At 40.1% G+C, this 25,975-nt stretch overlaps 1 protein-coding gene across 7 annotated transcripts in view; it reads right to left on the reverse strand.

Moving 5' to 3' along the window:
* DISC1 (DISC1 scaffold protein) overlaps positions 1–25,975 on the reverse strand; it is a 174,547-nt gene that overhangs the window by 141,337 nt on the left and 7,235 nt on the right. For 4 of the 7 annotated variants that reach the window (XR_010439576.1, XM_064708524.1, XM_064708529.1 and 1 more), the window contains exons 2-3: positions 13,726–14,693; positions 10,205–10,274 (exon numbers count right to left, since the gene is read on the reverse strand). Coding sequence is in view for 6 of the 7 variants with exons in the window: in XM_064708524.1 (XP_064564594.1) it covers positions 10,205–10,274; positions 13,726–14,693 (1,038 nt within the window). In the remaining variant the exon portion in view is untranslated. Of the gene's footprint in view, positions 1–10,204; positions 10,275–13,725; positions 14,694–21,104; positions 21,285–24,599; positions 24,675–25,975 lie in introns of those variants that run through there. The other 3 variants (XM_064708525.1, XM_064708526.1, XM_064708527.1) reach the window with 3 other exon arrangements.

Genomic DNA, 25,975 nt, shown 5'->3' on the forward strand with positions numbered 1-25,975 from the left:
AGGACACTTTAACCAGCCAAAAAAGCTTCGTTTCACTTTTTTTGACATAATGAATATTTTTCTCCTATATTCAAGAAACAAGTGTGTCACAAGTGAAGAAAGTAAGTCAAACACAGCTCAGCTGCTTTGCTGCCCACACTGTTCCCAAGTAACTCCCATCTGTTTGCACTGGTGAGGCATTAGCCATTCACACACACACAGGCAGCCTCGCCTTCTCCTTTCTTGACTGAAAAGGAAAGGACTTCTTGTCTTCTTTTTTTTTTGTCACTCTGAGAGAAGCAATAACAATGGAATAACTTCAGCATGTAAGGCTGCCCCTATATATTCAGCCTGAGTGGGTCAGTCATTATAACACCTATAGGCAGGAAGAGCCTAAATATTTTGAAAGCAGGAGCAGGGCAGAGAGAAAGACCTCTTGTCTAAAGTAAAGGCTAAGTTCACTCAACAAGCAAAGTGGCAACAGTGCACGACATGGGGAGTAAAGATTATTTGTTTCTCTGCCAGATTTCTCTCCTCCTTCTTACCTGGAACATCATGATTGTTTTCAAAAATATAAAATAAAAAAAAAAAGCCAAAAAGTAAGAGCCATTTAAATGAAACAACAGCATTCTATATATTCCTCATAGTAAGTTCTGGGAGTTAGAGGAGGGGAAATAAGCACCTGAGACAGGAAATATAAAATTGCACAAAACTCAGACTTCTCTACACACAGACATGAACAGATTTGTGATGGCAGAATAATTATATCCGAAAACCAATCTAGTAGCAGTGCTTCTGCAGGCACATTGCTCTGAAACAGAATTAAATTTCAATTTTGAAGTAATTCTACTTTGGATATTTTTTCCCCAAATAATTCTTGTTTTTATCCTCCTCAGTATCTTCAGCATTTTTTTCCCTGGAAGATTCTGCCATTTTACACAACATTATGAATTGTTTGGGGTTTTTTTACACACACATTGAATCTTCTTACCCTAGGTTCTGCAAAGCAAGTGACACAGCCTGACCAGAACCTCTTTGTTCAGAACTCTTCACTATTTTCATTATTATTAGACAGCACCAGAATAACCAGCTGTTAAAGCCTACCTGTGAATGGGGCTATTTCAGCTCTTGCTCAAAAGTGTTTTCTCCACCACATAAAGGCAGTAATTTAAATATTTTAAACTAACACCTCTGCACTTCAATATGAATTTGAGTTTGATTTTAATTATAGCTGTGTACTTAAAAGAGCTGAGCTTTTTGATTTATTCCTTTTGATTGTTCTTGCAAAGGCCAGGACAGCAGATGCCCTGTGAACACGGGCAACAAAGCAGGGCATTTGGCCTGTGAATACAGAGCAGCAGGTAACTACTTGTATGTATTTGAAGGAGGTCAGAGTTAATGTAGCTTCCTTAAGTCACCAGGGCCATTTTCTCAAACCTGTAAACACAAGAACTCAGCAGAACTATTAATAGGATATTGAGCTTTCTGCTTCCAGTTCACCAGTTTGACTCTTGCTCAGATTAAGGATTGAGAAATCAGTTGCCCTTGAGTGATATTTGAAAGATGAGGACTTTTCAGCAATAACCCTTACTAGTAGGCTTTGCACTGTGTTATGGGGTAGAGCAGTAACCTTTTCTCTCTACATTCCTACATGCTCATGATTAAGAAAACCATTTGATTTCAAACTACTCCCATTGAAAAGGTTCTTGTTGTCATTCAGGATTCAGACTGGAAGAGCCCAGCTTCAGCCCAGTGCAGAGGCGCAGCCAAAAGTCATCCCATTACATCATATGCTTTACTTTTAAAAAGTTGAAAAATACATGAGGGCATTTCATACTCATTTGATAACACAAGAAAAACTCACAGGTTGTATTGCTTGTGGGAGTTTTACACATACCTTCCACTTTAAAACTATAAAATTCTTAGGACTAAAAATAATTTGCTTCAAAAACAGACCAAGTAGAATTAAGTTCCAGAATTGGGCTGATAGTCACAACCCTATTAATATGTCTTTTTTTTTTTATGCCATTATTCATTTCAAATTATGCACAACTCTAGAAGCCACAGATCACTGGTATGACTGCATGGCTGATCTTCACCTCTATAAGGAAAACTAAAGCTGAAAGAAAAAAAAAAAATCACACCATGTAGTGACACCAGCTTTTCCACCTGTACTTTCAGAAGACCTTTTATTAGCCAAGTTCCTCCAGAAGTTTCTAAAAATTCTTTTTATTCCAGCAACATTTGTTTTACTGCTACTGGTATGCACAATGGGAAATTCCAAACTACTTGCTTTTTAATTTAAAATTTCTAATAAGTGATCAGTATTTATTTTTCATAAAAAGAAATCCTTCCTAGACAGTGATTTTAGTTTTCTACATGTTCTCTTGGTTATTCAGATTTAATGAAGCAGGTAAAACTGGTAATGTACTTGACATCATTAGTTACCAACTACTACACGTGCTATTGTATAAGAATGCCAAGAATTTGAAATTTCCCCACTTAGCCATTCTCATTAACACTTACTGCTACAAACTTATCACTGTCCTAAGAGCACTAAAGATCTCCATGAAACACCACATTTGCTACTTTCACCTTCCACAGGCTAATGATAAGAAAAAAACACACAGAAGCTTGCATATGCCAAAGGCAGGGCAGTGAAACATCATAGAGCACAGACACATCTGCAGAGCAATGAGCACACCCCACACAGGCAGTTTGGTCTGGACAGGTGGACACAGAGGGAGAGGAGGGAAATCTGAAGATAAAGCAGAAGCTAATTGACTTGAGGCAATCCCACTTTGCAGAGGAGTTTGGAAAGCAATGGAAGGGCTGCAGAGATCTCCAATAAAAACATCCTATTAAGGAATTTGGCCAGACAGGATTCAAGAATCAGCAAAGAGCATTATCGTTTCCCCAAAGAAGACTCACACAAAGATTTTCATGTTTGCTTTCAAATGGTAGTCACGTTCATTCGGTATCCTTTCAATCCAAATTCACAAAGAAATTGCATTATCATGACATCTAGAAGTTTCTGCCCATGTTCAGTCATTTATTAAGCAGATAAAAATTGAAAAGAGCAGGTGTCCCCCTTCCTTTAGAATTTTTATATCCAAAGTGTAAGACAAGGGCAACAAAATCAATTTCTAGCTGTTGGGTGAATTAATAGCCATGCTGTCTCCAGTGGTCATATTGCAAATGAAACAGAGTGTTCTTATCTGGAGCTAATATTTCCAAAGAGCTAGGGAAAGATAAGTCTGTCCTGAATATAAAATTTGTTTTCAAGTGCAAAGTAAGCAGATGGGCTGGCTGGGTATCAGGAGAGCCATGTCATTCATTCAGTGGGTACTGTCCAGATAGCACATCAACACTTCTCCCAAGCTACACCCATCAGAGCCCAATGCTTCAAACAGCCACTCAGCAAGTAAGATCTTAAATTACCCATAATTGCTTATTTTGTTCGTATTTTTGTCATTACTTGTTTGTTTGTGAAAGACTGGCCAGGCTGTCTGGGAACAGCTTGGCTGCATCATGGACTGGGAAACAGAGCCCCAGTGCCCTAGGAGGGTGGCCAGCAGTGTCAGTTTTAGACAGCAGATGGCCAGGAGCAGAGAAAGCTTCCAAGCACTCTCTATGCCAAAACTCCAGCAATTCCCCTCTACTCAAGCAGCTTCCAGAAACACAAGACTTAGCTGAACTTCTTCACTCTGGCCAAGATTAAAATACAAGAGCATTCAGAATCCCATAAAATACTACCACTTCCTAAAAATATTTAGGCTGCATGATATTGCATGACTACAGCAGTTTCTGCTCCAATATTGGCTAAGGAATTAGAGATACAGAAAACAACTCAATGTGGAACATAACTGGACCAACACCAAGAGTTGGTTTTACCCCTAAGACACTCATTGATGTGAAACAGAAGAACTGGTCTAAAATAAGAATTCACATCAAAAGAATTTCAAGAACCTGCTGAAGATGCATGTGCTCCTCATGTAATTACTGAAAAGAAGTCAAAGTACCCAGAAATGCATAGCAGACCTCCCTGTAATAAGCATTGGTCACTACTATTTTAGTATTAAAAAAAGTTTTCCCAGTTGTCTACCTGACAGCAAGACAAGAAAATTCGTACCTTAAAATTGTTGCAAGGTAATTAAAGTCTAATGTATAATTCACATAAGCATTTGCTATCCTTAACCTTCCAAACTCTTTTGGGGAGGTTATTTGAATTTATCAGATTAAGACAAGGTAAGCAAGATCCACGTAACAAAGGTTTGGGTTTGAGAATTTATACAAGTTCTTTTTCCTCCCATCCTCTTAATAGCTTTACAGGAAAGCTATAAAAATGAAAAATGAAACCTAGAAGGCTTACCCACAGATCTCAGGAAGCTTCTACAAGCTTGAGATGAAACAAGGCTCTGACAGTGTGGCATCACAGAAAGCCCTATTTGCTCCATCCACCCCCAACCAAGTGACAAGTCAGTCAGTGACCTGCAACTGCAAGTTACAAGCTTGCAGCAAGTCTCCCATGTCACAGCAGCTCTGCTCCTCCAGCATTCACCACTTTTTATTTAGTCAGCAGCCTCAGCTAGACAGCTTCACTGAACATACAGCTGGGCTTGAAGATTTAACTTCCAAAGGTACATGTCACACTGAAAAAACTCCAATCCAAAGCAACGTGTTCTTCGAGAGTTATTTCCAGATATAGCTTCTCTCAAATTCCCTGTCCTTCCTCAGAAAGAAGCCAAGTTGCCTTCGTTTCTGTGTCCTGTTATAGCAGCCATCTGTCAAGCAAGCAGTTTAGTTCAAAATAATAGAAGCACAGTAAAGCAGGGATTCTATCCAACCCTCATCTACAAACAGCTCTTCCAAGAAAAAAAGAAATTAAAAAACAAACAAACAAAAAAGACAACAAAAAGAACAACACACCACCCACCTGCTTGAATATCAGATTAGTTCAAATGTTTTAAGAGCTATGATTATAAATAGTACTCCAAATTGGGAAAAATACTGCTCCTGTTTAAACTGCAAAAAGAAACTTGTAAAGACCAAACGGCTACACATCTGGCCAGGTGTTCAGAGTTTTTGCAAAATTCAGTATTTGCAAGTACCAGTGTAAGAAGTGGCAAAGGCCTTCCTCTGAGTGCCATTTAACATTTTCAACCCAAGCATTACTGAACATGATTCTCTCTCATTTACTTTCTCTGCAGTTGCCTTAAAACAAATAGTTGGTTCAAGTGAGCAACAGCACCTCTTATAATGTAAACCTACAGGAGACTAACAGCTACATAGTCTTTCCTTTCCCTTCCTAGTCTTGTGATTAAGGGAAAATGTGCAAAATTAGACTCAAACTCCTACACATACCAGAGGGTGTCCTTGATGCCCTGCAGATCCTGAGATATGGAAAAGACAATTGGTATTAAGAGGTCTTAAAGAACACAAGCAAAGAGCAAAAAAATAAAAAGAAAAAACATGCAGAGATTATTTTTCTGCAGAGCACACAGTGCACAAGTGAATGGCAGCTCACCAATTCACACAGCTCATCCTTTGCGAGCTCACCTAAAATAACTGAAGGCTTACATGACATTAAATGTATCTACAGCATGAATCCTTCTTGCTGAGATAGGATAGATTTCACCACCACAGGCATAAATGTTTGTGTTCTTTCTGTCATGTTGGACCGATGAGGAGTTGCTCTGATCTGCCCAATGACCTTTACTGAAGAACCCTAACTCTGAATTGCATGGGGGAATTAGCATTCCTGACCAGTTGCAAGCAAGGCATCTGCAAAGAAGAAATTTCTTTTAAAAATAATTATCATAATTTAAAAGAATCATTCGTTCTGCAGAAACATTTTGCTCAGAAACAAGATGGCGTGTGAGCCAGTAGTGGAGTTCAGCAGCAAGACTCAGTCCTGACAGTTACCACTCCGCTTGCCTCTTGCACCAGGCAAGGTTGAGAAGAACAAGCAGCAAAGAACAGGAAAAAGATTTTCAAATGTTTGGGCAATAGATTTGTACTGAGCAAAATGCACTCACTCCTACTGCAAGCACAACTCCCACAGACACAAAATACACAGTCTTTTTTTTTTTTCCTCCTGTATTCAGCAGTGTGTTTAACCTTGGAGCTGTCAAGCTCCATCATGAATAATGAGCCATGACAACACTCCAAGTGATCCTTGGAGAACAGACCAATTTCTCCTATATGCTATGCAAGGCAAAATGCTTATATTCCCATGGTACACCACCTGCTTTGGAAATATACAGTAATGTGGCCATCAAGAGGAGACCACAAGTAAATACAGAAAAAAAAATCACTTATTTCCCAATATTTCAGGACCTAAAAAGAAGCAAGAGCAATAAAACACATAACATCCCAAGGGTTCCTCTTTAAAATTATACTGGGACTGAGGATATTTGTCTCACTGAATATGCATTTCACACAACCATTTCACAGCCGAGGAATATCTGCATTTGAAAGAACCGCTGACAGCTACAGCACTAAGAGAGAACACCCTGCAGGTTTCACAGCACTGTGACCTGCAGAAAATGAGCACCAATGAGGGACACGGGGGAGGCCTGCACCCCGAGCAACCCCCAACGCTCTTGGAACAAACACATTCCCCACCCTGCACACTCAGCACTGCCAGAAAGAGTAGGACAAAATGCATTCTCTGAATGCCTGACTGAAGCTCCTCTACACCAACACCCTAACCATGCCAAGGCAGGTCTTGCAGAGGCACAGCAAAGGTAACCATTCAATAGCAAGAGTCACTTCTGCTGTGCACCTCTCAAGCTCAAGGGGAGGAGGAAAACAAAGACAAAAATTCAGATAAATCTTTAGATTTACCTAAAGAACTGAAAAACTAGAAAGAAACAAGCTGAAGACCAAAGCAGGTATTGCCTTGCTTCTTAAACAACAATGGAGGGCTGTGGCTGCCCTAAATAAATTTCCCTCATTCTGTAAATAAATGCTAATGCATTAACATTAACCTGGAAGACACCATGCTCTCTAACAGCTCAAGCAGCATGCATTTCTCCTGTGTTTCTGCAAGGTGGAAAAACAAATGTACCCTTATTCCTGAGCTGTTTGCAACAAGGTATTTGTCCATGGCTTTGCAGGATAAGCTGGCCTTTATTTCTACGTCATTTCCTAGTCTTGTTGCCACAACTGAACACACGGTGCATCCCTTTTCCCTTCCTCTAGAGACACTACTTTACTTATAATTCAGCTTCAATGATTACCTTAAACTACAGGAGCTTTCAAAAAGCTCTGTAGAGCAGGAAAGCAACAATGCCAAACCTGTGATGCTTGTCTCTTCTTAAGGTGTGAAGTTGGAAGTGTCAGACAGCAGAAAACAGTTCTGAGCACTAAGAGGAGTTTTAAGTGCTAACACATCTCCCTCCCACCAAGAGGCCTTCCCTCAAGACTAGATGGCTCTTAAAGAGCTGGAGTCAGAAAATCTCTGGAGTTAAGATCTTGATAATGGCTGAAGCTGGAGACAAGACTCTAGCACCAATGCAGTAGTAAGACATTATAATGTATTTACTGGCAGTTTAACAATTCCCTTGGGAGTCTAGCCACACATATCCCTCCTCCACCTGCTCTCCCTCCTCTCTATTCACCTCTTCCACGTCCAGGGCATTTCACAGCTATTCCCATCACACTAGGTCTATCCTTCCCCTGCAGCACCTCCACATGAGCAAGACCTGTATTGGCACCACACACAACACTATCATCATCTCTGATTCAAAACACTTCTGCTCTTAGCAGAGGACTCACTCTATACTCAGAGTCACTCCACAAATTACAGGATCAGTAATTTTCTCTCTAGCATTACAGTTAAATTGTCCTCAGCCCCCCCCATGCACGAGGTTCATTGCTCCCACTCCCTGACAATACACCGCCATGTATGCCCCACATCACAGCTCTGCACATTTAGCAATTCCATTCCCTGCTAGCAATATTTGGCAATAAGACCCATTTAAAGAAGGCTAATTACAGATTTCACTTGAACAGAAATTGGTACAAGGCCAATCTGTGAGCTATTTAACAAGCTCTCAAACTTCAGCCAGGGAAGCCTTTGTTCTCCACCAGGAGCAGCAGCTTAGCTCTAAAAGCAAAGGTGGAAAGCTTTGCCACTGCAAGGTGAGGAAGGAAGGTCACAGCTCTGATTCTCCTTGCAGCACTACACCTTCTCCATGCAAGTCTTATCTTGAAGATAGTTTTCCTTTTGTGAAACACAGGCAGTCTAAGGGAGCCAGTTCAGCTTCCATGAAAATAATGAAAAGTAGACACCAAAAAAAAAAACAAACCCAACAAAAAAACCCAGTTGATATTTGTATCAGAAAGAGAACAAAGACCAGTAAGACAGAAAACAGGTCAAGGACTCAAAAGCTAGGAATTGATAAAGCCTAGGATGCCTGGTTGCACGCATGCATGAAGCATGTAATCTTCTGAGCACAACAGTACCTAGTTTTCATGAGATGGAAGAACTCAAGTTCAAGTCTCTCAAGCATCTCAGTGTCCAGTTCCCTACCAGAACAAATGTTTTCTGCCTGTTTATGCCAGACAGCACAGAATACAGTAATCTCACCTGTGGATTCTCCTTATCATTTTTTCTCTCTGTGCCCACAACATCTGGTGAAATAACATTCCAGTCAGACCACTTACCTGAGGGGAATTAATGCAACTAGGTGTGCAAACCCTGCTTGATAACTAGGGTGGAACTGAAAAGGATAAAAGAGGGAAGTGATGGACAACAGACAACTGGTCCTGTTTTAAGGATACAAGACTAGTGCCCAGGAAACTACACAAGAGCTTTCTGTGTGAGATTCAAGCTAAGTCATCATTTTTCCCTGTGGTCAACAACTATATGGCATCACATGGAGATGTCACACCTGATACACTGAAACTGCTGTCAGACTGGCTGACTGCCTAGAGAATCCCAGCTGGAATCTGTGGTAACCATGCACACTGAGTACACAGCTGTTGGGAAGTCTCCAACTGTGAGCTCAACCCACAGGCACTTAAAAAAGAAGAGTTATGAGTGTTACACATGTAAAGCACACACATTAATAATGTCTATTTGACAGACACTAAACTCATAAATATCTACTACATCCTCAGATTTTAACACACCTAAGGGTTTTTCTCATCAGGAAATGCCACACTAAAAGAATGACTTGTGGCAGAAGCAGACTCTTCTCCTACACACAGGCAGGCCTTTAAGAGGCCAACAGAACCACTCGTGCAAAAGTGCTACACATCTACCCCCTAGACACCAGATTTTCATCTTGGGGACATCTTAGGGGGCAGGAAAACAGTCATGGTACAACTGCAAAGCATCACACAGTAATTTGGAGAGACAAACCACAAGTCTGACCACTGCCCAGTTCCTAAAAGCCAAGAATATTAAAGTAGGATGAAAGAAGCTGCCTTTTTCCACACTTGTTCTCTGAAGTAACCATGCAGATTTCAGTGAAATGCTTGCAGTCTCTTACAGCTGAAGATAGACCTAGCAGGAAGAATTTACCTTAGAACCTCAAGATTTTCAAAATGTGAGTACCTGAACACAGACTACCACAACAAGGAACAGTAAGAAATCAAACATTTTGTTAACAGATGCTCTAATTATTAATGTGCACACACAAAACTTATCAGAAGTGCCAAGGCATTTGAAAGAAAAGCATTATTCAAAGATAGATATTTGCCAGCAGCTGCATCACCACCATATTGTCTAGCTGAATTTGATTGAACTCAGTGGACATCAACTTCATCCCACAGGACAGTATCATTCACTTCTGTAATAGCTACTGACCTTATTTCCATGAGCCCTGCTGTAGTGTCATGACTAAATGTGGCAAGCAGCAAATCTCACTCTGTCAGCAGCCAGTGCCTGCCTTTTCTCCTTTTGAAGCTTCCATTCATTTCTGCATTTTTTTCAGTCATGCTGCTTCAAAACAGCTGATCCAGATGGTGGGTATTTGGATTTCAACCTTGCCACATGGTGATGTGGCTCAAGAAAATAAAAACTGTTGCTACCTGCTGCTGACCTACTTTGTTTCCTGCCATATGACAGAATAAACAATACAGTTCATTGAACTCATTTTCCACACCTAGTCACTGCTATGTAGGAAATATAAAATAAAACTAATAGAGGAAGAGGGAAAGGAAAAAAAAAGGCAGCATGATCCAGGGGGGAGTAGGGAGGAGCAATTCTCACCTCTATCATAGTCATCTTCCTCTATTGCTTTTTCCTGAAGCCTCTGAAGCCGTAAGATCAAGGACTTTAACTATTCAAAGAGAAAAAGTTAGTTAAGAAGAAGCTGCATTTAAAAATATATAGACTACTAACTTTTACACAATATAAATTTAATGGATTACTACATCACTACAATGGCCAAATGTTGATAGTTAATCCCAGCATTTGTTAAATAGACAGACGTAATTGGAAGTCAGCTGAACTGCAGCTACTTGAGCCAAGCATGGCTTTAGTCCAAACACACACAGAGAACAACAAATTATATTTCTTTAAAAGCAAAGGAGATCGTGCGATCGTAGGATATTTTTCACCCTTTGAATAAATTAAAGTATGATTATTAGAGAATTCTGTCAGCATGACATCTACTTCTGATCACGTTGTACTCAACAGTGTGTTCCCAAGCTCATTCTGACAATTTTTTACCTGAGTTTTGCAGAGAACAAATATAAAATTTCCATATGCAAACTACATTTTGTTCTGTAAACAGAAATGCAGTATGAGTACTTTGGAACAGGTATATTGATGTTATGGGTAAGAAAAGAATGTTAATTTGCAGCCAAAAAAGTTTCCTTAAAACACAATTTAGACTTATCTACATAATGTTGATATTTGCATTTTCACAATGCAAATGCTAGATGAGAAAAAAAAGCAGAACACCAAGAATACCCAAACCACATACAAAGTACCCTCTCACATTCCAAAAGAAACTTACCATATTAAAGTTTTATTCCAAAAGTTAATGCTTCTCTTTGTTAACATCAAGAGTCTGGACCAAAGTTCTAAATTCACTAAAAATTTGTAAGGCCTTTACAAGTTTTTGATGTTAAAAGAAATTGGTTAGAAGGTTTAGTCCTCTCCTCACTGCCATGACAGCCACAGCTGCAGTTACAAGACTGGAATGTGTTTCTTATTAAATTTCTGCATGATCTGTACCAAACAAGCCACTATCAGCCCTGAAAAAGGTGAGCCTGGAAAAAGAGGCAGTGTATATTCTCAAAGTCCAAAGCCTGAAAGTGCCTGGGAGAGCACAAAAACCCATAGTTTAGATATCCTTAAGAAATCTTAAAAAATATTTCCCTTCTCCCTGAAGCTCTTTCATATTTAATCCTCATATTTAGAAAAACAGGTACAGCCAGTCAACAAGTTAATAGAAGCATTCAGTTATCAAGACTACACATCAACACATAAATTAGACAATCAACACACAAACCATTAAATTCAAGATTTCCCTTTAAATATGATATGTGAAAGTGGACTGGTAAGAAACAAACTATAAAATATAAAGTCAGGAGAGTATCCAAAATGTTTGATTAATAATACGCTACAGGACACTCCAGAAGAAAAACAAACAAAAAACATTGCACACATTCCCATTTCTTCTGTGCTTTACTTTATTTCAATTTTCACTTCCCAAAACTCCAATCTTTATTCTCTGAGGCTAGTGAGGAAGGCAAATGGTACTGAAGGGAGGAGCTCTGAACCCTCACCATAAATTATTTTCTGTGTTTTATGCCCGACTTTTTATAGAGTTTTAAAGAAGCTTGCAGTAGGAATGATTCAAGTGACACTTTTTTCATATCCATGATGTATAACAACGACCTATACTGAGAGTACAGCTTTGCTGCTGCTGGCAGTGTTTATTCCATCATGCCCTACAGTGGCAGGTCATTTAAAGTCAGCCTGGGTACCACAGCCCAGGCAAACCGACTGATGCTGCACTGTAAAGTGCTTTCTATTTGCAGGCTGGGGGACGTTGGGAGCTCAGCTAAGCAGAGACCTGCTTGTGCTTCAGAGTGGCATTCCTAGATGTGTACCAGATGAAGATCACCTTTTAAGTACAGAGAAAGCATAACTTTAACAACTTTGGCATTGTCTCCTTTTCTTGACTACTGTTGCCTTCGTTCCTTTCTGAAAACTTTGAGACTCTACTCATTATCATTACAATAGGAAGGTGCTTCAAATTAAACATACAAGACTGGCTAACCAAGGGCAAAGACATCTGAGGGCACAAATCCCCAGTTCTCCATTCAATGTATTAATGAATACAGAAATTAAAGATAGCAATGTTTCTTTTGTGCCTATCAAATAAGCAATACTGAAAAGAAAGGAAAATAATTTCCTATTTTGATTGCATTATACGTTCCCAAATTTGCAGCGAATTAATTTCCCAAACCATCTCAGACTATAGGCACATTACAATTCCAGGCATGAAACCAAAGAAACTGCTCCATGTAACTGTGTGTGAACTCTGTAAATAAGAGAACCTAGTTTGAGTTCTACACATATAATCTATGAAAATAAAGTACTATGGAACACTGTAAGGTCAGGTCAGATGTCATGGCAAGCAAGGAAAGAATAAATGTTTCTCAGCTTTCTGTCTTGCCCAGAGAGGAGGTTTGTGCAAAGTCTCCCCAGAGCAAGTTGTTTCATTAGGCCCAAAGACAACACAGCACATCTCACCAGGTAGGTGTCTGAGCTGAGAAGTTAAAAAGATCTGAGCTTCTGAAAGGCAACCAAGAAACTTGGGCACTAGTGAGACAAAATAAAATATTAAAAAAAAAAAACCAACAACAACAAAAACCAACCCAAACAACTCTACCAAAAAAAAAAAAATCCCCACTATCCACTCAGTGCACCTTGAACACATTAGTGCAATCCATTGTGTCCATAATAATTTCTAGATTAATGTTTCCTGTCTGCGCAGTAAAGCCAACATTTGGCTCCTTTAACCGGGTAAGCTCAGAATGCTCACCCTACCATCATAATAATATAACACAGCTGATCCTTCCTAAAGTTTCCCCACCCCTGTCCTATAAAGAGCACAGTCAATGACACTGCCTGTATACATTGTAGGTATAAATGTGGGAACATACATATATGCAGAAAGACTCCCGACTCACCAGCCCACTACTCCCCTAGGGTAGAAGGGGAAAAGAAAAAAAGTTCAGTTCCCAGCTGGAGGCAGAGAGGGACTTGACTCCCAATTTTCATCACATCACATAGGGAGAGCACCTATGAGATTACACACTACTTTCACAAAATTACTTAATTCTTAGAAGTCTTTGGCTCAACTTCAACATTTCCAATTAAAAAGTTTGGTGTTGTTAAATCATGAAACTTCAAGAAAAGAGTTCTTACCACCTCCTAATTTTATACTACGTATAACCCAAACTGCAGACAAAACAGCCACCTGTGAAAAGAAATGGTACTTACTGAAGTCAGAAACTGATGTGTGATGTTGGAAATGAGAGGATTAAAGTTTCAGTAGAACATAGAATAGGGTACTGCAAAAATATCACCTATTTTTAAAGGACCAAACAAATCCTGTTATCTCATTTTTAACATGCAGAGGTCTACTGCAAAACTCTGAACAAAGGCCACAAAAGCCAGTAGTATCTGAACTCCTAAATAAACTTTGATTTTGGCACTACAGATAAAATGTTTTGAGGAAAAGGTATCAAAAACAAAGTGAGATTACTGACCTTTAATGTACTGCGGTTGCCAAGCAAGCAATCCTGTAGCACTGGTTCATATTTTTTCATCAAAGTATCCCAGTTATGGTCACTGACAGTAAAGCTGCTTTCATAGCCTGAGGTGACAGAAGAGCCTGCAGATGCTGCATCCGAGGAATCTGTAGAATATGAAAATGTTGTGTCTATATCCAAGAGAGAGACAGTCTCACAGTCCTGTAATTTATCATTTACTGGGCTCTCACGTTCATGCTGCAAATCTTCACCAGAATTGGAGGAGCAACACAAATCTCCCAAGTGCCCATGTGCCATCTCTTCTAGCTTCTGCAGATTGCCTGTGGTTTTGGGATGCAGAACGATCTCAGTTTCCTCAATAGATTTGCCTTCCACATCATTTACTCCAGAGGCCGAGTTCAGGGAGAGCTGTATGAAACTGAAACTTGATCTAAAGCTATCCTGTGCACCAGCAGAATGAGAAATACCATCTCTGTTTTGATATTCACAGTTGTTATTCATTTCTGTCTGATCCAAAGCATACATGTTTGGGGGCTTGCTCACTTTGGTGCTGCAGCTTTTCTGCCACGTACAGCACACAGCAGAAACATCTCCTCTGCCTGTTGTGGCAGCAGGGCAGACCCCTATCCGTGTGGTGTCTGACCGTGGACTAGTGCAGCAAGAAAGATTTTCACAGCATCCTGGAGTGCTTCCAGTAGTGGCCAAGGTTGTCACCCCATTAGCAGGAGCTACAGCACTACAGTGCAGGAATTCCAGGTCATTTTGGCACTGTCTGAGCAGAGCAGATCCCTCAGAGCCTCCACAGTGCTGTCTGGCGTGCGGGAGCTCTGCTGGGCTGGACGCTGCACAGGCACCTGGGGACTGGAACTCGATCTGCTGCTGAGCCTCTGGCCTCATGTAGCCAGGCCTTTTGGCCAGCTTCTTTCTAGGGAGAGAGCCCGCCGGCATCAACTGCTGGGGATCACCTGGGAGGGGAGAAAAAGTCAGTCAGTGTTTCTGCAGTTTTCCAGGCTTAACATAGTCTGGCATCTGAAAATAGTCGTTTCTGAAATTTCAAGCAGCGTATCGTTTTCCATTTCAACAAAGCACAGACACTGACCATACTGCAGATAGAGAACACTGCGTGTATTCATTCACCTTCTAAAGAGTTGGCACCTGTTTTTTAAGTGAGCTCCCTAAGAAGCTCCTCCATTAGGACACAAACCTGGGTACAATCTATCACATCATCTTCCCTGTTCACAATATCACTCTGCTTTTCCATTCTCAACTTGCTTAACAGCACACTGAAGCAGAAACTTGGTTTAAGTTTCTCTGATCCAAACTGATTTCAGGCTTACAAGCACATCTAAGATAGGACTGAATCTGCAACCAAAATGTGAGAACCATGATCACAAAGAGATTTTGTTCCGTTTCTTGTGTTCATACCCATGTTTCAACACTATGAGTAGCAAATGGCTCAGCTGCCATAACAGATACAAATGTTACACCCAGTGGTTGCAGATGTCCATGTAATGAGACACTGTACAAGTTGTCATTTAGATTTATGATACTACCTACTGTCCAAAATGTAAAGTTATAGGAAAAGCTTTGCATGAAGAATCACCAATCCTAGAAAACTATTAGTTTGTAGCATTACTAAAGTATTAATACCATTAAGAAGCATGCTCTTAATGATGCTCAGTAACTTGATTTCCTTACACATACCTTACTTACACAGATGAAAAGATAAATTTGCAGTTTGCAGAGATAGGAAAACAAACAAAAAACCCCATCCAAACAAGACAAAAATATCACAGTAAACATTAAAAGTGGGAGATCAGAACGTAACGTCTGTGTTTTCTGTATATTTTTATATATGCATTATTGGTAAAAGATTACATGATGACTACTTACATTCTCTCATGGATTTACTGCTAGTTAAAAAGCATTTCATTTTTCTGTCCCGCACAATGGGAATCAATGGGAATACAAGCTCTGCACTATCACCCACTTTGTAACACAAAAAGATATTGACTGCACCTATTTGCCAGAATCACTCTTCAAGGGGATCTGATGGCTACCTGAATTATGCCCTCTATTAGCTGCCCTCTACTCACAGAAACAGAATCAATTGGGTGTTAGAAATATTCATGTCACCCACACAGAGCCCTTACAAAAACACAAGTTTCTGATTTTTTTTTTACATTTACCATTCCACCCTAATCACAATCCTTTGTCAGCTTTTACATTGATGGATATGCACATAATCTAAACTCCTCAGCAGCTCCAAACACACACCTCACTATGACAACATCCTATACAAGAATTTAAGCATTAGAACTGAAACTTCCCAGGAGAATTTCCCCAACATTCATTACATTCTCTCCAAATAACCTCCAACAAAAGCGATTTATACATTTTCCATATACTAGAATAGTGGCACATCTCACCATGGGACTGCAGTTAAGCCACTGTATTCTGCCTCCTATCACCATAAATTAGAATATCCCAGCAGTCTCTTATATTCTCTCTTGTCTGAGGAAAAGAAGCATCACAGAAATCAGAAGTAAAAAAGGTCATGGAGTCCATCAGCCTGTCTACTATAAAAAGACAGCGAAATGCTGTTCTGGGAGTAATTTAATAGAAGTCTTAACAAACAGGAATCACTCTCGGAGCAAGGGAAGAAAAACTGAACAGAATGTTCTTCAAAATTTAATTATTTTGGTTTATATACAAAACAATAGCCTAAATTTGACTTCAGCAGAAGAAATCAGTCATGCATAAGAGTCATTCTAAGGCTGCATATACTCCATGGCCATTTTAAAAGGCCTGTCACAGACCTCATCTGTAAAAACAAAAAAGGTTCTCTGGTTTAATTAAAATCAGTTTAAAATTGATCTCACTAAGTCACTATGAATTTCTAAAGTAGACAGACAATTACAGCTCTTTAAACACCAAATTTAAACTAAGCTAATGTAAATAAGGTTTAAATTGGCCAAAGCATTAGATATTCACACCAAGCGAACTGGATGCAATTCTAAAAATTATTGCAGCCAAAAAGGGTACAATTCCAATGTACTGAATGAGATCGCACACAGCCCAGGCATCTCTGTGCTCCTCACAAGGTTCACAGGTGGCCCAGACAGGTTTGGCATTCTGTTCCTTCATGGACTCCAGGTCTATCTCCTGGTGAGTCCATCCAGCGGCACAAACCGCTCACCTGGATACCAGAGCAGAGTTCCACTGCCCAAGTTCTAATCAGGATTAGAGCTAGGCCAAGCCAAGAGCCATCCAGAGGATGCTACGGGGAGAGAGCTGCAGGTCCTTCACCCCTAAGCGCAAAGCAGAGCGGACAGAGCTGGGACTGACATGAACATGGACACTCACACCTTCCCCAAAGCATAAGGGGAAGCCTGATCTCCAGGTCCAGGTAGAGAGCACCCACAGCACCTTCAGCCATCACAAAGCCCAGCCAGGAAGGTTCTAGTGCCTTGGGTGGACTGTTTGGGGACTGTTTACCCTGTGCCATGTCCCTGCTCTCAAGATTACAATCACTTCAGTTTGTTTACTATTACATATCTGAAATACAGTTCTAGAAACTTTTTCTGCATAGCCTTCCAACCATAGCTTGCCTTGTCTGCACGTCAGAGAAATTACACTGAACCAATTCAGCTGGCTTATTAAAAAATACAGACAGGCCTTAAATTCTTCTCATCTTACCTCAGTTTGAAGAGCATCAAACAACTCTTCACAATTAACTACAAAATTAACAGAATGAAAACAACCAAAGGCAATTTTAAAACCTTACTCTACAATGTGTTATGCATTGGGTGAGACACATTTAGAAAGAGAAAAGCCACAAATGGAAAAGCCTTTCAATAGTAATATTAAAAATCAATTTTTTAAAATATATTTTTTACAATCTTAGATTATATAACAAATATTTAATGGCAGATATGTGCAAATCACTTCTAATTCAATTATGAAAGCTCAGAAATATTCTTAACCACTCTTTCACCATAGAAATCTTTCCTGATGATCAACATTTCATGTACAATAGCAGTTCAGATCTAAGGCAGAGGGAAAAAGAAAATAGTCTATTGCTGTAAAGTAACATTGTTCACATCTTAGTCACACCAAGTGAGATGAAAGAGGGAGAGGTGAAGCCTAAAAGCATTTCCCACCAATGGAAAGAGCACATTCTCTTGTACCCAACCTGACACCAAAGGAGAGCAGAACAGTCATCTAATTTATTTTAGATCATCAGTCTTTGTTCTCAGCCACAAATGACCAAATGTTTTAATAGCATCTGTGGATGAAAAGGCATAAATACCTTACGTTTTTGTTATTCCAATAGAATTTTATAGATCAGTACAGAAACTCTGACATGATCACCTCCTCACTGCTGCTTTAAGCATGTGATGCAGAATGCTTGCAAGATCATTTAAGCTCTCCCTGAAAGTGAGAAGTTATAGATACAGTTTTAAAGGTAGCTCAGCTATCTGAATACACCTATATTATACACAGTTCATTTTTATTAGAATAACAAATTCATCTTCAGAGCATTTGTGGGTGGTAACTGTGATGTGGAAGAAAAGGTATTTGGTCATATTCAAAGGCAACTATTAAAGTACTGCTCCAAGCAATTTCTGTAGTGCTTCTTCTCTTAAAGAGACCCATAACACCTGCATCAAACTATACACAAACAAAGTAATTGAGTTCCAAATATTTATTATTTACAAACAACATATACACATAAATGTTTAACCTATCAGAAGAAAAAATGAACGATTTTTGGAGATTAATCTGACATGACAATAACCATTACAGTTCAGCTCCTATGTCACAGAAATATGTACAATGTTGCAAGTTCCTGATCAGTTCCAGTTTGACTCATTTACTGAATTTCAAAGATACCACTAAATATGCAAAATAAGATAGCACTGATCTCAACACAGCCTATGTTGAAACAAACAAGTATCACCTCTTTGCACAAATAAGCTTTAAAAGAAAGTCACTTTCAAATAAAGATTTTCATAACTCCTAAAATGAAAAGGTCTCACTTGGCTTTCTCATCTCACCTACTGAGTGTTAACTGTAACTGTGGTTTACCTGAAGTTTTATAAAGTGTAACCACAGAGGGAAACATTGCTAAGTTACATTGTATTTGATATAATAATAATTATTTCCTCACCAAAGCTTCCTGTGATTTCTAGGGTCACAGACTGGGTTCAGTTACTCAACTGTCAGATTTCCAAAATGTGGCAAATAACATATCCTCTGAGGTCATTAAATGCACATCAGTTTCCATTCTCTACTAAAAAGCACTTCAAAGAGTAGAGCACTGTAAAAGTCAGAATGCTCTTCTTTAGCCAAGGTTTAAATAATTGTGTTTTTATTGACACACTCCCATAATGCATGTCATTGAGTTGTCACAATCAACCCACTTACCTCCTTAATGCAACAACTCATTTTATGCCATTTGATGAAATTACAGCACTTCTCTCTAGAATTAGAATCACATCAGCTGATATTAAATTTTTCACACCTCAAGAAATAAAAAACCAGTTTAAACCTGATCTAGCCTTAACACTAAGAAAGAAAAAAAAAAAAAAAGTCTACCAAAAAGTAAGTTGGTAAATAACAAGCATTTCCCATGTCAGTAACAATCACCTATTTAGTCAGGGGAATAAGAGAAATCACCCTTTCCCTTATTACACATTTGTTACTAGAACTCACTTTCCAAATTCATCTCCAGTTGACCAGCCTCAACCCAATCATTCTCCAAAACTCCTTACACAATTCACGGAGGTGTTTCACCCAACAACGCACTGATACCTGCCTTGGCCAGCTAGAACTGCCAAACTCACACCACCAGCTGCCTGACAGAACAGCTCACAGGCTCCCCAGTCATCACCACTAACCCTGCACCCAGCTCAGGGATCCATCCTGTCAGCCCATCTGACCAACAACAAAACATCACAAGGATGAACACAAGCAGGTCTGGAAAACAAGCCAGTACCAGCACTGGGTGCCTTCAGCATAGTGAATAACAGAAGACACTTCTCCAAAAATATCCAGCCCAATTTTTATCAAACCTGTGGGCAAACTTACAGTTAAGTTATTGAGAATAATTTACCCGCTTTGCAAAGAGGCAGATGGACACACAAGTTGCAAGCCTACAGAGCATATTCACAACTTATTTCAGGAGGTGGGGTGTGGGTGTAAGTTTTGTTGTTCTTCCCGGGGAATAACTCTTTTGTTCTCACTTTCAATACAAAAGTCTGTAGAGGCAGTCCATGCAAATGTTTTAAGTGGAGAGAACACTCTGATTCTTTTAGTGAAGATCTGACAACAGCTTTAAATATTACACAGAAATAGGGGAGCAAGGAGTTGCATAGTAACTGTGTAGTTTTCTTAGGTCATAAATTAATTTGCAAACAACATTTAATGAGTTTGCAGTCATATCCCATAAAATCATTCCACCAAACACTTGTGAAACTATGAAATCAGCACACAGCAGTCCTTTTCAAAAATGGTCTACTTAACACACCACACTTCTCTTTCATCACTCTGTCTACAGAGTGACAGTGTGGATTCCCACTACTTCTGCTCAGTCAGATCATCTACAGCAAGACTCTAATATAAAACTCATCAGGGGGGAGGGGATGAAGGAATTTTTAAAAAAAAAGTGAAGTGTGAGAGCACATTGACAGCAGTCAATTTCTAATTCAAGCACAGTTTGAATGCTCCAGCTTGGAGATTTGAATTTTTAATTTCACCAAGAGAGTGGGTTCCAAATTAAGCATCTGATGCACAGTCAGTCTGAAACCAGAATTGAGTTCACTGAAATAGAAAGTAATTTTCTCTTAACAGCTCAGTAGTGATCACATATAATGAAAATAAAACAACGTGGCAGCTCCTATATTGCCAAGGGTGAGGAGTCAGAAGGCTTTTAGCTTTATAATTTAATATCAAAGTCCCAGGACAAATGCTCCTCCTCTGTCTGCTGAAGGAAGTTCACCTTGTAGCCCCAGACAGGCTGTCAGATGCAATGTCCATGCTGTCTAGGGAAGAACAGAGACGGAATGGAGCTCCAGACACCAGGAAAGCTGAGTCCCAAACTCCCACAGAAAGCACAGCACCTCAGGATGCAGATTAAATACAAGACAGTGCAAAAGCCAGGCACGAACACAAACTGCAGTTACAGCAATGAACAGGACACGAGGTCGACTCATAGCTAGGAGAAAAGCAAAGTGGTGCTGCTCCCTCCCCCTGCTCCCCCAAAAACAAAACCTCTGGGCTTTACATGAAGCCCTGCAGCTCCTTAAGCTCTAACAGAATTTCTGCACTCAGGAATTCTTTGCTCTTTGCAGCAGCAATTGTGAGAGCTGTACCTTTGGCAGGTGACAATAACCTGCTGCTGCGAGGGGCGAGATGAAGATCCTCCAGTGGCCCCACGAGGCACAGCCTGCAGCACCGCCCTCCTGTCCTCAACGCCTGCACAAGCAGCTTCAGTCAGTGCAAGTCCTCACCAAATGCCAGCAGACTGCTCAGCATCATCAGCCTGCAGATGTTACAGCCTGGGAGGGGTGAAACTGTGCTCCAGCAAGCAGAGTGCAGCTCCCTTGGAGACCTTCCCTGGCAAGTGGGAAAGACACACATGATATCCCTTTTGAGATCCTCACTGAGAATATGGCTTGACCTTTACAACCCTTACCCAAGGCTCCAGACAGACAAAACAGAAGCTGGAAGTTTGTTTTACTGGGCCCCAGAACACAAAAGTGAAGACGTCAGCTATATCCTTTTCCTCTAGCACAGAGGAGAAAAGTAGGCTGTTCAGATGAAATTCTGAGATTATCTATGAACAGGGTATGGAAGAAATACTACAGCAGAGATTGCTGAAACAGCAGCTGAATACTAACCACAGGCAAGAGCACTACTAGCAATCAGAGCTCCTTCTAAATAGAGTGGGTCAGAAGTCACTCTGCCTAGAGCAAGTCAGATATCTTTCAATTTTTTTTTTTATTATTAACATTCCAGGAAAGAATAGTTTCTCTTTAGAAGGTAATTGCACTGAACTACAGAATTTAGCAGATGTGGCAGCACAGAGGGACAACAGCTATCAATACAGAGGTTGAGAAGGCCTCACTACACAGCTGGAGAGCACTCAAAGGAGGCACCCATCAGCACTAGACAGCTAGTTCTCCATACTTCTCCATTTAGGAGCCCTGGCATTAGAGGCCAAACTTCCCACATCATCAGGTATGGCAGGAACACGGATATCCAAGCAACTGCCTGCTCAGCTTCAGGCAGGAGTAACCCGTGCACTTCACACCAGGACTGCAGACCAAGGACTCCACAGCACTAAAGCCTGTTCACACACCTCCTAAAGCAGGCAAGGATCAAGGAATACAGTCAAGCAGCAGCCAGTCAGACCCTAGACTGAGGGAGGACATCACCAACACTAATGAATCTACTTTGAGTGTCATTCACTCATTTTTGTCTCCATCTCAACTCTGCTAGTACCAACACTGCACATGCTTTTCACCGTTCCCATCAAACCCTGCCTCCACTGTCACTGCATTTCAATCATCACTGCCCAGTTACTCCTTCCAAATCAAGGGCTCATTTCTCCTCAAGTGAAAAAGAGAGTTGATCCAGAATCTTTCCAATTGTTGCTCTGGAGCTTTGACAAAAACTCAGGACAGGTTCACACTTCACAGTCTAGAACAATAACCACAAAGCTCCCGAAGAGTGCTCCAAGCCAAAGAGAGATCCTCTCTTTCCCAATACTAATTTCCACAATTCTGCCTCTCTGTTCCTTTCCAATCTTTCCTTTTGGTCACGACCTCAATGCACAAGCCTCCCTCCATCTCCCCTAACAGCATTTCTCTCTCAAGAGCAAACAAACCTCAACTTACCCCCAGAAATCCTCCTCATATGAGCTTCCATGCCCCCCACCTCCCCAGCCCACCCCATCCCTTCCCAGGCAGAGAGCCTTCCTGCTTTATACTGCCCATCAGCAGTGCTCAGAATTTTCTGGGCTTCCCCAGGTGCATTTAAAAGAAGCCCAGCCCCACTCCAGCAGTGTTCATTAATTTCATTGCTCCCCTCCAGTTGCTCAGCTTTTTGGCTGAGGGTTTCTTTTACATCTTTCACAGCACACAGAGTTTGTATGACAATCTAAACCAAACCTTACTCTAAAGACACACTGACTCCATTCATCCCCTCAGAGATCATCTCAAGGAAAACACTCTTGTGAGAGCTTCTTTCCCCTGACTGTAAATCACTGCTATTCATGTCTAGGAAATCAAGACAATTACCTGTCACAATTTACTCTGACATTCTCCCTGGGCTAACATACATTAGCTAATAATACAGGCTACTCTTACTAACACGTCTGTGCTGCTTAATAAATGCACAGACTTCTGCCAGAAGTTTAACATATTTCTGTCACATGCAGTTTGTGATTCACATAAGTACTACTACCCGAGTACAAACACACAGTATCTCCCACCTTTCACTGAACCTTGCCCATCTGCTTTTAATATCAAAGTAAATGAAAGCACAGCATTAATCCTCAAAGAAATTGTCCCCCTATATGACACAGCCTGTTTCATGGGTCCAGGGACTTTGCAGGATACTGCACTGAAACAAAGTCTTCAGCAAAACACTTCAAGTTTAAAACAAAAAAAAAGTCAACACAAAAATCATACCTCTCAAAAATATTCTCTGTATTAAAAGAATAAGCCAGTGAACAGTTTTGCAGGTCAACATATTCCAGATCCATCTTAGCATTTTAAGTGGATAAAGAAGGTGCTGAATGTACCATATGGCATCAAAGACACACACACCTGAACAGATCTGCTTCAGCAACAAAAAGCTTGGCAAAGGAAAACTTTGAGTGTCATTCAGATAGTTTTCCAGAATAAATACAGATTGTTAACTCATTACTTCCAATTCTAAAGCAGTATTATTTGCTTTAGAAACCCTGAATTCATAATCCAGGATCAGCAGGGTCCTGTGTGAGGTAGCTCATATTTGCATATCCCTTTCAGGTATATGGGATAGGTCCCTGTGTAATTAGGAATTTCTTCTGCTTCTTTCAGGTTTACACACAATACTCCTGACAAGAATTATTATTAAGAAGCAGCAGGCAGAACTGCTGTAGCTTCCTTTCCAGGAAAGCAAAGCAATTGCAGACATTTGATCTCATGAGTTCTGAGGTACAGCAGTAATCTGATGCATTTGCTTTGTGGTTGAAGCAGACTATGTGAGAAACTACATAACTTCATGCCAGCCACAAAGCATGGTCAAGACAGAACAAAGCACTAACACAGGACTCCTGAAAGACAGCTAAGTATTTTCACTATCAGAATACACCTAAAGCTTTGTACCTTTAAAACTCCTGTCTTCATGGAAAAGGTTGGACATTTAAAAGCAGCACTCAGATAGAATTTTATCTTTATATCATCTAAGCTATCAAACCTTAGAGTTGCAGGTCCCCTTGAGGCAGATATCCTGCAATAATGCTATTCGGTCTGGTGAATTTTTATTGGAAACCTCAGGTTTAACTTACATTTTTCACCAGGAATATGAAGCAAATACAAACATCATATTTAGAGGACACTGACTATGACAACTTGCACCTGTCTAAATTTTTGTACTCCAAATCTAAACAAGTCTGAGATCTGAGACTGGAAAATAGGTTTATAAAATATCTGTGTCAAGTAAATCCACTAAGATAGTCTATAGACATAGATAGTTAATTGACAGACTCCTTTAACAACTGAGTGAAAAAGTGCTACCTTTTTATGTTGGAAACCTTTAAAATCTTTTCTTGACTAGGCAGAAAGGAAAACAGTATTTTCACAGTATTTTGAACGTACTTGCCATAGCTGCTCAACCTAGAAGCATCCTCTCTCTCCATCCCTCTGTGAGCAGGAACACCTTGCATGACTAGCCTTAAAAAACAAAGAGGTGACAACAAAACCATGAGAGATATTGAGAAGACTGAGATTTTCATTTCTGAGCAATAAAACTGTCATAGTCCTCCACTGAACAAAAACATATGAAATGTCTTAAATTACCTTAAAGTCTGAGTCATAAGCAAGGACTGTACCAGAGAAAGCCAGCAAGGCAGAACTAAGAACATCTTTAAGGTTAGAATGCCCTCTTTGGGTATAAAGACACATTTGCAGCAACAGTAAATCTCAGTAAGTACAGTGCTATTTTATGCTGTAGGAAGGGAAGCAAATCAAAGATTGCAAGTGTGCTACTCCAAGACTTCTAAAATGTTAGAAACTAATTACCCTCTACTAGTAGCAATGCTCTGAAGAGGGCACATAACAATAGCGAGGATGACAGCAATCCATACACAGCAGTGCAGAGAGGCAGGACAAGAAAGAGATGGGCATAACTAAAAATAGGAAACTGGATACAAAGAAAAACTTTTTCACCCTGAGGGCAGCCAAGAAGTGAAGCAGAGAGGTTGTAATATCCTTGGAGGTTTTCAAGGCCCAACAAGATAAAAGCTCTGAGGAACCTGACACAACCCCAGAGTCAGTCCTGCTTTCAGCAGGGAATTGGATCAGACATCATCTGAGGTTCCCTTGAACCCAAACTATCCTAACATACTTCTAAGATTTAAATACATGTCTCAGGATTTGCAGTATTTCACTAGTTACTATACCCACAACAGAAGTTCAAGAGTTTCATCTGTGGAGATGCAGACAACCTTGCAAGAAAGCAACTTCTCTGATTTATAACTCCATAAAGGAGTCACTAGAAGTTAGCAAACAATAGTTTCATCCCATCCTGGAAGCTGAAAACAGCTCACTTTCTATAAATAAAATTCAGAATAAAGTTCAATACTAGAAATAAATAAGTTTTCAAACAGCATTTAAGCATCCATCACTCACACACTGATATCTGTGCAATATCTCTCTACAGAGAGAGAGAAATTACAAACTTTGGTGATGGTCAGAGCCTTAAGCAAGACAGATACAATAAAGCAGAACAGCACAGGAACTCCAATTGTTCCTCAGCAGCAGGCCTTTAGTAGTTAGCTGGCGATTAAATGATGCTCATGAGCATCACTTAAATGTCACTTTGATCTACTGCAGTTATTTCACAAAATCTTTATTACTGAGGCTTTTTATTGGCTGTACAAACATTGGCAAGCCTTTCTCTTTGCTGTATTAAAAATTATTTTGATACTTATTCCTAGGCTGCTTGCCAACTGGAAGACAAGATGGAGCCATCT

This window comes from Zonotrichia leucophrys, chromosome 3, assembly GCF_028769735.1.
Source record: "Zonotrichia leucophrys gambelii isolate GWCS_2022_RI chromosome 3, RI_Zleu_2.0, whole genome shotgun sequence".
Classification (NCBI taxonomy): Eukaryota; Metazoa; Chordata; class Aves; order Passeriformes; family Passerellidae; genus Zonotrichia; species Zonotrichia leucophrys.